At 39.3% G+C, this 12,727-nt stretch overlaps 1 protein-coding gene, 1 long non-coding RNA gene and 1 other non-coding gene across 5 annotated transcripts; all 3 read right to left on the reverse strand.

Annotated features, from left to right (window-relative positions):
- Positions 1–391: 391 nt before the first annotated feature.
- On the reverse strand, positions 392–2,773 carry LOC118112565. Its single transcript, XR_004697247.2, has 5 exons — positions 2,703–2,773; positions 2,095–2,177; positions 1,347–1,392; positions 938–975; positions 392–675 (listed from the first exon to the last, which is right to left on the reverse strand). It is a non-coding gene; the product is annotated as an uncharacterized LOC118112565 (long non-coding RNA).
- Positions 1,769–1,967, reverse strand: LOC118112863. Its single transcript, XR_004697302.1, has one exon. It is a non-coding gene; the product is annotated as a small nucleolar RNA SNORA74 (small nucleolar RNA).
- A 2,260-nt stretch (positions 2,774–5,033) lies between the features above and the next one.
- c7h4orf47 (chromosome 7 C4orf47 homolog) lies at positions 5,034–11,867 on the reverse strand. 3 transcript variants are annotated; one of them, XM_035161686.2, is made up of 9 exons: positions 11,734–11,856; positions 11,288–11,553; positions 10,988–11,096; positions 9,904–10,123; positions 8,934–9,071; positions 8,114–8,189; positions 7,433–7,618; positions 7,148–7,311; positions 5,034–6,257 (listed from the first exon to the last, which is right to left on the reverse strand). In XM_035161686.2, the coding sequence occupies exons 3-9, from the start codon at positions 11,085–11,087 to the stop codon at positions 6,203–6,205; spliced, it is 939 nt and encodes a 312-aa protein (XP_035017577.2). In that variant the 5' UTR covers positions 11,088–11,096; positions 11,288–11,553; positions 11,734–11,856; the 3' UTR covers positions 5,034–6,202. The 3 variants fall into 3 exon arrangements, with proteins under 3 accessions (XP_035017577.2, XP_035017576.2, XP_035017578.2); XM_035161685.2 differs by lacking the exon at positions 11,288–11,553 and having other exon boundaries at positions 11,734–11,867; XM_035161687.2 differs by lacking the exon at positions 11,288–11,553 and having other exon boundaries at positions 10,988–11,129.
- Positions 11,868–12,727: the final 860 nt, after the last annotated feature.

Here is a 12,727-nt window from a genome sequence, read left to right on the forward strand (position 1 = left end):
CTCATCTTGATCATATGGCATCTTCAGTTAAAACTCATGCAAAAAGCCTTGGAGTCATTCAGACTGGGCAATCTTTGTTGTGGTATGCCTTGAGGTTCTTGCTTTGAATCTAAATGACATTTAATTTTAAATAAAGTGAATATATTATTCCATAAAAAATTTGATATAATAAAAAAGGTGCAGCCCTCTGGATCAACAATGTTGTTTAATAAGTGCTGTATACAGTTGATTAGCATGGCTGTCCAAAAACTTACAGTGTAACCAGACAGTGACATGTTCATAATCAAGATCAGTTTATTTTACCTCAACCCGTGGTACATTAGATTTATCCTCTAAACCTTGGAGAAACATCTAAAGAACTTTTTGCCATCACAATAAAACACAACTGGACTTGAGGTGGAGCAATATCAAATTTTATTCCAACATCCGTACACAATTTATGATGCAGTTGAACAAATACGACAGGTTTTATATTTCAGTATCCTCATATTGGCCTTATTACCTATAAATGTAGATAATGTGGGTTCTGACAATTAACACAACAGAGTCTATCTACAGCTTTAATCCAGTTGAGCAGACATGACTGAATCATTGTGTACTGATGACTGTCGGCAGCCTTGCAGACGATACTTACCCACTCGCCCAGAGCAGCCCAGCAGGTTGTCAATGAGAACACTAGAAACACAGAAAAATAATTACTAAACAACTCATGGACAAGTGAATGCAATAGGTATTTTCACAAAGTATGTATCAGGATCTTTAGTCAGATTCTAGTAAATAGTTTTACTTGCACCTGTGCCAAAATTCTGAGTTTCTCTCCCAATATTACGATTCCACAAGCAAGAATAAAGTCTCAGCCATGGCAGTACACGATTGGGTTCACAGCTTTTCAACACAATAAATACAAAATGGTGCACATCACCAGCATGTCCCATACCTTTGCTGCCCCCTAGAGGCCTGCTGCTCACCATGCTCCTGTAGAGAAATGAAAAGCAGTGGGTGAAACTTGAACTTTGCAGCAGATTATTGCTGACAGCCAGCTATGCTCAGGTCTTACAAGTCACCACGGTTTTGTCAGCATGATGTGTTATAATGTTCTGTCATCACAGCATGGAATATAAATGATTATAATGCAGATGAGACAAATTAAAGGGAAACAAATTGAAGAAAATCTGAATAGTGAGACACGGTCTCAGTTTAGGACACGAGGAGTCACTGAATGATCTGGTTATGAAAATGCCGTGACTGTTGCAGTTACCAGATCTCAACCCTATTAAACACCTCTCAACTTTGGTTTGTCCTTTAAATGTCATCGATCTGTTGATTGAACTGCTTCTGTCACTCACCTCAGTCAGTCTGCAGCATGACTGTCCAGCAGCTCTGGGGCTCTGCCTGAAAGAAAGCAATGGACGTTCAGACACTCACAGCCACATATCTTTGTCCATTTCTATTGTCAAGTCAGAAATGGGCTGTGCACACATCTGATCCTAGTAAACTAAATGAATGCACAATTTAATAAAAATGTTTCAATTCTCTGTTGGGCCATAGCTGACCGTCAACACGATGTAGAGTACATCATGATTTATCAATTGATTAGGTTGGCCAAAAGATCACAACTTGGGTACAAGATAGACCTGTTCACAATGTTAATGGGGCATTTCAAATTCGTGTTAGGAATCAGAAGTTCTGGTCCAAGTAAGGTACTGAGCAACATTGTGCATTGCATGTCTCATGGATCTGAACAGCACCCTGCTGGTGTCAGTATATAAATGTGCGGCCCTACACTAGGCCTGTCCTGCAGGTGAGTCAGAACAGGCCACTCTCGTTGGGCCACGCTCTGCAGCAGCTGAGCAGCAGCAGACTCTAAAACAGAACCTGCCGAGCAAAGACCAAGAACAGAGACTTCCTCTACCAGCACTGTAACACTGGGCCAGACAGATCGCCTGGTCAGCTGACTGAGTGCTGGGGGGGAGAGAGAACACCGCGTGTTCTGCTACAGTAACTGGAAAAGTGGCTAGGGGGAGCCAGGGTACAACCCAAGAAACAAACCCCTCAGTCTCTAAATCATGGTTGCCAATAGTGCCGTATTTTTACCTTGTGCCTCAAAGGGCAAAGCAGGTCAGCAGCGCCATCGTATGGCTGCTAGTGCCACATTTGTCCAAGACAGGACACCATCTCTGCAAACATGAATGTCACATTAGAGCAAAACTCAGGCATTTAAGTTCTGAGCAGTTAGTCATGTAGCAAGAACCAGGCACATAATGTAGTTCTTCACAACTATAAATGTGTGCGTTTGTAAATGTTTAGAGTTTTTGTTTTATACGGTACATATGAGCAAGATATTCCACAACCAGGCAACTCAACCGTTGCTCTTAAGGCTTGGAGTTGATCCTGATAGTTGATCGATGAAGAATCAGAGTAAACCCATTCAATACATCAAATAAACTCGTAGTTAGTCTTAAGAGTGGTTCAAACTACTCAGGCCGACGGCAGCCCTTCACTGAGACCACGTGCTCCACGCTGCGCACGCTCCGTCTGGTCGCTCATTGTTGAGACTTCACAAAAAACTCGCCTGAGCTCAATAACGTTACATGTCTTTACATAACAGCACTAACACATGAGAACACTGCTGCACTACTGGAAAGGTAACAGCATTCACTCCGTGGTGTGCCGCCATGTGCGAAAAGAGCTCGGATACTCACCACAGTGAACCTCAGGACATCTCGGCAGCAGCAGTGAGAGAGAGAGAGCGGAAGTCACGCACAGATTTATAGATGTGCCGCTGAGCATTGTGGGAAGGGAAGCTCAAACAAAGATCGTCCCCTGATGTACAGATGTACCACCACTAATTTTTTCCCCCTGAACAAGAACAACAACACAGATCACAGATCTAAAACTCGTTATCTCCACGTCAATACACACAATATTTGAAATGGCATTCCAAAAATAATCTTCTATAAATACGATAAATTAGTTTTCATCGTGTAGTCATATTAGTTGTACAACTCACTCAACCATACTTTCTAGTGACGCTATTTGATACAGCCCACAGTTCATAGAGTAATATCCCGAATTTGGCTTTTCATGACATCATCTATTTAAGATGTAATTCCTCAGGAAGTACCTTTTTTATTTAATTTTATGAATCAGTTCTTATCTTAATAGTCCTGCTGGCGTTTAAAAGAGAGTAACATGTAGAAGAAAATATGTCTACTTTATTTATTTATTTTGATATTTTCCAAATGCACCTAGATAAAGTTCCATCTTCTCTAGATCAGGGTCTGCATAATCCCTAACTTTGGTTTGAACCAAGATTCAAGATTCATCAACATATTCATATCAAAACAAAGATACATAAAATTCTCATTTGCTGTTGTACGTCATAAAAGGCAGCAATATTAACACAAGGCCGTTTCATAACCGGTTAAAAACTCCTTGTAGGGGCTTTAATCTGAGTTCAGATTTCACGTTTCAGTACCTTTTGTGTTTTCTAATGTGTTAACTGTTTTAGGGACTAGGTGATACAATCCCGTGGTCATCAAATGGCACCCAGCAAAGTGTTATTGTTGCATTGATTTTTTTGCATTCAGTGTCAAATAAATATTAATAAACAGAAATTGAATAATAGGAACCAATGAAACTCTCCTGTAGACTCTGCCCTGGAGGCTAATAATCAGCTCTGACCATTTTGCTGTTATTAAATATATGGCCCAAAAAGCCCATTGCAAGTATGATGATCATTACTGCTGTGTCACACTGTCCGTATGTTGCATAAAACCCAAATTGATATAGTTGTTTTTTTTCCTTGGTTTTTGATGCTGGCAACAAAAACGACTCGGTTTTATCTGTTTTTTTTTTGTTTGTTTTTGTTTTTTATTATTGGTTTATACGTAATTCAGGGATTATGCAATGATACCCTGGTCCTCTACATGATATTAAGCTCTGTGACATTTTACACAAATCACCAGATACCAGTGTAGAACTCCGGATCAACTTTCCCAGGAATATGACCTGTGACAAAGGCTTTCTTACTTACATGTGAATTCAATTTACCAGACTACCAAGATGCTTTGTCGATTCTTTGTTGTCACTCAGACCCCATGATTAGCCCAGCCCACAACCTGTTGTTTCAGACTTGCCTTCATGTAATCTTTAAAAAAGCTCACTCTGAATGGTGACCGTCGCCGAGAATTGTGTAGCCTTGTTGTGATACCGTTTCCAATGCGCAGTGAATAGAACTAATCTGAACCAGCCACATCATTTGCGAATATTTTTTTTTTCTTCCACAAACAACTTGGAACATAAGGAGTATTCTGTAAAACACACCTGTCTGAGTCACGTGCATCAAAGAAACTACTCATATCCAGGGCCTCAGCTGCGGCCACATCGTGGATTGTGATAGTGGATTGTGTATCAGAGATCGTGATCGTAATGGCAGATCCTGTATCCTGCTGGCATCTGATCGAGGTGGCAGCTGATGGTGGATCCGACAAGACTGCTTGATGTACAATATGTCTACTCAGATACTCGACCATTACTGACAATAATCCATCAATTAATTTACCTTCCATTATGCTACACCCTTTTTATTCTAACCAATACTGTAAATACTCTTATCTTTCTGATGTTCTCCTTTACACTTGACATCTATTGCACTTGTGTCCGTCCTGGGAGAGGGATCCCTCACATGTGGCTCTCTCTGAGGTTTCTACCTTCTTTTTACCCTGTTAAAAGGGTTTTTTAGTAGTTTTCCTTACACTTGTTGAGGGTTAAGGGCAGAGGATGTCACACCTTGTTAAAGCCCTATGAGACAAATTGTGATTTGTGAATATGGGCTATACAAATAAACTTTGATTGATTGATTGATTGATACTTTATACTGGTGGATTGTCTCTGTGCTGCCATTTGTTGATTTGTCCTTCAACACTTCCCCCCTTATAATCCAAAGGCTTCTCCCTGATATGCGAAATATAGTCCCTCCACCAAGTCCTGGGTCTACCAATCTTCTGAAGAGATAAATACACACTCGCCAATTAATCTATACACCATTTTATTGATGCAATTATTCAACCATTATTAAACAGTGCAGTATAACATCCTATTGAGACAGGTAGGAAGATGCAGTTAATGTTCACATCAAACATCAGTAAGAAATGTGATCTCACATTTGTGATTGACTGACATGATTGTTGGTGTCAGATGGCCTTGGTTGAGTTTCTGAAACTGCTGATCTCCTGGTATTTTCATACACACTGAGGCTGCAGTGGACACAGCTGAAGACTGAAAAAACGTAGCCTGGTCTGATGAAGCTGGATTTCTGCTGAGGCTGCAGATGGTGGAGTCACAATCTGGAATCAATAGTGTGATTCCATGGATTCAGCCTGTCTTAGTTGAACAGTCCAGGCTGCTGCTGATGGTGTGATGGTGTTAGGAATGTTTTCTTGACACACACATTTGCAGAAATGATGTAATGCAGTCAGGTAAACATGGAACAAATCAAAAAGGAACGTTTCTAACATCTTGTGGGATCCATTAAAAAGGTAAAGGGAGTATGGTGTTCCTAATATAGTGATCAGTTAGTTAAATACTTATCAATGCAATCTTCGGAAATTGTCTTCCATGGTCAGCTATTTACTTAAGGACATTCAATGTGAAAGAGAAAAAATATTTTTATCCTCAATAAATATCAATCTTAAAGTTGTATATCTACTATAGCCAAGGTCCCATATCTCCTGCTGCCGCCTGCTTTCTGAAAGTGGTTTTCACACAAGTTCCATTGTGCATTTGTTGTGATAACCAGAGTTGCCATATGTATGGTCATACTCTGAGTCAGTTCACTTTGCAGCCTGCAAAGCAACATCATGAAGGTCTATTAGAAAACTTAAGACATGCTGTACCGATAAACACTCATCATGGTAAATATTTTTGAACTGAGGACTATAATAATTGTGCTAACCTTTACTTGACCTCTTGTTTATTACTGTATGTGTGACATTCTTTCTGGAATATTACAGTTATACATTATGAAGAAAAGGAAACAGAGAAAGAAAAACAGATTCATGGTTTAAAACACTGAAGATGGTAATGGCTGCATCGCCTTCATTTTGGAATAAAACCATATCTGTGGGACTCTTATGGCCCCTGCTGGTAAAACAAACATAATCAGTACACAGCTAGTGTTGGTGCAGTGTGAGTAATGTAGTCAGAGTGTCATCACAGCTGGGAAGCTGGAGGTGTAGTTTGCAGAGTGTACGGTCCTGAAACAGCAAGAAAACAACATCATAGACAGGAAGAAATTCAAAGACAATCCAAATGTATTCAAAGGACTCATGCTGACAAAACTTGTAACATATTAAGATTATAGACTTTTTGATCAATTTATTGATTTCGATACCCTGTGTCTTAGTATGTTTTTTATCAGTGGTCGCAGCGTCACTGCCCTGTCTCAAACTTGGACTGTTACTAATTAAAACTGCAACAATATTTATTTCTATAAAAGCTGTGTATGTGATATTTGTGGCTCCTGGTGACAAACCCACACAGAATTACCACCAATGTCTTTCAGCTCCTCGTTTTGTTTTTTTCACCTGAAAGTTGCAGTTATGTTTCACTTTTAAAGCTCCTACAACTTACATATCCCGTTCCACAGCAGACAACAGACAGTTAGCAACTTGCTGGTGAACATTTTTCAAATTCAACCAACTGTGCCATTAAATCTGACAGGCCCTAACTAACAGCAAGACGCAGAGACCAAGCTTGTGAACAGGACGACCACTCTGCGTTTCTCTCTACAACAAAGGACAGCCTGTTTACAAATTTCTTTCAGCCTAAGTCCTGCCTGTCCATCTGCCTGAATCTTAGGATATATGAAGCAGTCCGACTGATGTTTCAGCTTCTCTCTTATGTTTCTCTAACTCCCTATTGATTTATTATCTGCATTTAATAGATTTATTTGGTCTGTTCTAGTCCTGTTAGTGTGCAGTTGTCATCAGCCAGGTCCTGCAGCTGCTTGGTCTTCTTGGCCATGAACTGCTCCTTCTCCTGCAGACGTACCCACAGAGCAACTTATATCTGGTGGGGGGTTTTGTCCCCTCATGAACCACAACAGAAGGAGATGCAAGGTTAATGAGAGAGACAGGGATAATACCTGTTAACATTCATGGTGATGATACTCTTCACAGGAGTGCTCTTAGGACCAGGAGCTGGGCGAAAGATTGGCTCTTGATTGGTCTGTTTGGAACGGCGAATGATGAATGGATCAGCAGAATGTGACGGATAAGGGTCAAACGTTCCCGCCTTTGTCCCTCCAATCTAAAAAGACATACGTGAACATACACATGCAGAGGAACTGGTCAATGTGTAAAACTAACTGACTTTAATGAGAAATGTAACATCGTTTACACCTAATGCAGTAAAGCAGACAGACAGTCACCCGTTTGCCAGGGGACGGGGGCTTGAAGGGGACAGGAGACATATTTTGTGCAGGTGGGAGGGGCTTCTGTGCTGGCATCAGTGGCTTGTTACTGTGGTATGGATTCCCTTGGAAATAATCTCTGGGGTGAAGGTTGAGCTTGAAGGGACCATCTCTTAACTTGGAGCGATGGATCGCGGCCTCCCTCTGAATCACACACACAAACACAATAAAACACAATAAAACCATGAAATGATTGTAAAACAATGCAGAAGTTTTAACCAGACAATGTTTTTAATACTTGAAAGGTTTGGACAGACCAGCAAACAATGTATCACATTTAATGTTCCTTCAAATTTGAACTGAACTTTGACACTACATTTGCATAGTTGAAAGATAGCAGGTTGAAAAATGTATTTTAAATACACTGTGTAAATCTATTATCCAGTTAGTGACCAAGCAAAGAAGATCTAATTTCTATGATAAATGTGAGAAGTTTGAAGGGAGATTGTGTCTTATTATTTTGGTTTTGGCACACAAGTGAATTGCTATGACTTGGGAAACAGCAATAAAAACATGGGACAAGAAATTGAAGGGTTAAAGAGCACACAACCTGTCTTATTCTCTCACTGCTCCACCACACTACTTTGGTCAGTTTAATGATGGCCAAAATGATAAACTGGATTTTTCTTTAAGTATTACCTTCAGTACTTCTTTGGCTCTGTCGTAGGGGTCTGAGGCATACAGCTCAAATCTGGACAGCGTTACGTTGGGATAGCTGCAGAAGATAAAATGGTATTTACCATTATCATCATGAGTTAGTAACGGTACCTTTGTACAGAGTAATTTTAATGCTTAAAGTAAATGTTTCATCTAATTAAAATACTATATTCATACTGTCAAATCTCTGTCCAGTGACCTCATTAATGATTCCAAACAGTCAAACTGGTCACATCTGACTAACTGCACATGAAATATGAATCTTAAAGGTTCAATGTGTATAATTTAGTGACTTAAAGTGGTGAAGTGTCATGTTGCAGCTGAATACCCCTCACCTCACCCTCCCCTTCCAAACATGAAAGAGAACCTGTGGTAACCTTCAGTTGTCATAAAAACTCAAAAGGTGTTTAGTTTGTCCAGTCTGGGCTACTGTAAAAAACATTCTAGGGTGAATAAAACAACAATTCATACAATTTAGATGAAACATACTAGTGAAAACATCACCAGAATTATTTTACATTCAATTTCTTCCAATAGATCCCTTTCACCTAAATCTTACACACTGAACCTTTAACTCTTAACAGTGCAACACTGTATTAATGACACATAACATTTATAACAGATTTATCTTTATTATTAAAAGCTGGCCTGAAACATGTTTCAGATGCCTCAGCATATGATTTAGATCTGAATTAGTGTTTGATATGTTTTGTAGAAATGCATTTACACTCAAATGATGACAGGTCAAAATGTGCTTGGTGAGTGATTAGGAACAAGGTTTGTAAGAGTTTAAGTCATGAACCTGTAACCACTGCCTTTCTTGGGAGGTGAGGTGATGATGTTGCGTCCAGGTGAGAGATTGGCTTTCTGGACAACTGTAAAAGGACTCATGGCTTCAACTGGCCCTGATAAAGTCCCATAGTAACTACCTGAGCCACAACTGAGGACAAACAGAGATCATTAATAATGAGAAAAGGAAATACAATACAACACATACCCTAACACTTGTTCTAAACCTGCCTGTTTGAAAGGGGCTGTTTGCTTGATCTGTGGTGATGCTGGTTGTAGTTTTCTGTCTGAAACTGTAAATCTGACCTGCAGTAATTGAGCCGCGGCAGAGTAAAGGCCGTCCACAGAACCCAGTCCACAGAACCATGCAAAAAAGCTACTCAACTGTTTTTTTCAAAGTTCAGTGAAGCTCGACTTAGTATACAGAACCCTGAATACGTTTTCGTTGTTGTTGTCATGAGCGCACTGTTGTACTGATCATAATCGTCCTATATGCATATGAGTCCCAGCCGCCGTTACCACAGAGCGCTGGTCGCCTGTTTGTACAGAGGTATTATTTAATTTAGTTAATATTTAACATAATGCGTGTGTCTAAATCGCACCAGACTTGACACTGCCTTGGGCCTTTAACAATACACAGTCCAAGTGTAAAGGTGACGAGATGAACAGTTCTTGAGATGTGCGCTCCACGTTCAGACAGAGATTAGTGGATTTAGTCGATTTATGTGCTGACATAGACTAATTAGGATGGACCACATTTATAAAGCAGCAGCAGCAAACTTGAACTAGGAAGGACTCTGATTGTGTTTGATTTTAGACCATCTAAATGCCATATTATCACTGTTCCTCCAGCACCACCTGTAGGATCAATTTGTCACTCTCTTATTTTCTCCAAAAGATTAACTCCTGTCTTTATTTGTTTCTGCTGTCAGAGTATATGGTTAAATAAGTGAGTGTGTGTGTGTGTGTGTGTGTTTTCTCACAGCTTCTTGACACCATTATAGGGGACAAAGGCCTTGCCCAGGTTCTTCTTGGCCTGCTGGATGCGGTTCTGCCGGGCCAGTCTCAGCGGGTCACTTAGTGCTTCACGTTCAAAAATCCGTTTGTAGGACTTTTCGAAAAAACCACTTTGCAGAGCACAGTGTTGGATAGCGATGCCCGCCTGAATCTGCCGGCTACGATAGACTGATTCATTGAATGGACCTGGATTTAGAATCACATTTACATAGCTATATTTTTGTTTTGATAATAATGATATTTTTTATCTTCACTATATTAGAAGCAGTCAAACTGTATCACAAGAAACATAATTACCTACGATGGTATCTCGCTCTGCTGATAGTTAAGGTTTTACCTGCTGAGTGCCTTCCTGATGTTATGTGTCACTACTCAAATAAAAGGCATCAGGAAAATATACCAAAAAGCATAAAACAGCATTCACATTTTGGTAATGGTGCCCTGTTCCTTAAAAACAATAGAACCTCACAGCACAGAATGACATTCTGATAAAACTAACGAACTAACTAATTAACCAACTAACTGACTAACTAACTAACTAAAAACAAGACAGTCCATGTCCAAATGGCTAACAGTGAGGTCTGTGATTTATTGATTTTCACTTTGTGGAAAAACACATTTCTTACTTTCAGCAAAAGGCATATTGCTTGTTATTGCACCATAAGGTTTACTAAAACAGCCTGGGGACTCTACCAAGCATTAAAACACATTACTGCTGGAGACTGAAAAAACAAGCTTATAGCTTTCAGAGCCGTTTATGCCAGAAAAGTGTTGGAATAATGAAGTGTCTTATACTGTGTGTCTTGAAAAAGGAATTATACAAGGGACAAAAGTGCATGGTCTATGCTTATCATCTAACCCTATACACGAAACTGTAAATATTCTTAACATTCTTTGGCCCAGCTGGACGTACATTTAATAAACATGTCCTATTTGTCAAGAGCACACCATCAGCCCCCATTGTCATATCAAATAAAGCTACAAGCTGAAATTGCGATTAAAGGCTTTTCTTATGAGATAGTCAGAGAAATAAAAAGAGTTCATGCTTACGGTTGGTGGGTGACGTGTATTTGTCTCCGACAGAGATGTAGCTCATCTCTTTAAAGACCCCCAGACGCTCCATGTCACTCTTTCCCTCACCTGATGGCATCTTTACACACTGCACACACACAGTTGCACACACACATACGCACTTGAGACAGGACAACACATATAATATTTATAATGATGTTTGCATTGAATTGAATTGCTGCTGTAACTCAGCAAAGGATGTAGCACTGGAACATGTTTATGTTTCTTTTGTTCTTGCTAATGACTGACTTGCTAATGACTGTGTTGTGAACCACCAACCTCTTTCTGCCAAAAATGATGTTTTTGCTTTAATCACTGTTGGGGATCACCATGTTTTTACAGTAAACCCAGAACAGTCATCACAAATACTGGCTCTAATGAGGGCTTTTTTCCATTTTTATGTTCCCGAGGGCCACTGTAGCTTCTCCTCTACACACTGGGAAAGGGAGGGATCTACATATTGCTCACTGGTGCTTTTAATGATTTAGTTTAAAGTTGATTGACATGCATTAGATTTACTTATTTTGATGTAACATACAAGCAAACTAACACACACACACACACACACACACACACACACACACACACACACACACACACACACACACACACACACACACACACACACATATAGATATATACACGTATATATAAATAGATATATAGATATATAGATATATAGATATATAGATATATCTATATATAGATACTACGTTTAGGTTTACCTGTGATTGACGTGTTGCAGTCAAGTTGTATCTATCTATCTATCTTTCTTTCTATCTATCTATCTATCTATCTATCAACTATATTCTCATCTATGTCTGTGTATACGGGTTCCGTTACCTTGGAGAAGAGGAAGTAAATAAACTATGTCAAGTTCACCTTCGTTAGACCCTTTCCTGGAAATGAGATGTTTTCCTTCAGAATAAAAGCATACAAATTGTTTGTGACACTTTTGAAACTGCATTGTACACATTTTGCATGACAATTGACAGGGGTATTTTTTTCTCAAGAAAAACATACATTCTACATATTCACAGTATCCTGTGGATATAGGTACATGTAAAATGTCTTAATCAGCAAAGAACTCCTGAAAAATGACATACAACGCAGAGTGGATTGCCAGGAGCTTTTGCGTGGCAATGTTCACCAGCTGGCACAAAGACGGAGAGGGACAAACTGCATCAAAAATGAGGAGGACATGTGTTTAGAATCCAATGGTGAGTTAGCTATCTGCAGTGTTTTGGTATTGGCCTTATTCAGTAAAATAACACTGACATCACTAAAAAATACATTGTTGTCCCATTGAAAACACAAATCCTATGTTAAATGGTTTAGACTTTAAAACATCTTTTAGTGAACTCGTATGCAGTCATCTGTGAAAGCATTTATAAGAAACAATAGCACAAAAGCAGCTTTGTTTACTGCCCCAAAATGCAAAATAAGATAAGCCTCAATCCAGTTCATATTGATTACACACAGGAAAAATAAAATAGTAAATAGTAGTAAAGATAATCATAAACATGATATACCTAATTGCACAACTGATGAAGAATATATCTCCCCACTAATTTACTGTAACAGAAATGGCACCACTGATTGTTTCATCTGCCATCTAACTCCAAACTGTGGTGGTGCAGTGAGCTCAACTGCAGACTTATAATTAATCACCAGAAACCAAAGTTCAGCAGCAGTACAAATTAACATTCATTATATATT

The sequence above is a fragment of the Hippoglossus stenolepis genome, chromosome 7 (genome assembly GCF_022539355.2).
Source record: "Hippoglossus stenolepis isolate QCI-W04-F060 chromosome 7, HSTE1.2, whole genome shotgun sequence".
NCBI lineage: Eukaryota > Metazoa > Chordata > Actinopteri > Pleuronectiformes > Pleuronectidae > Hippoglossus > Hippoglossus stenolepis.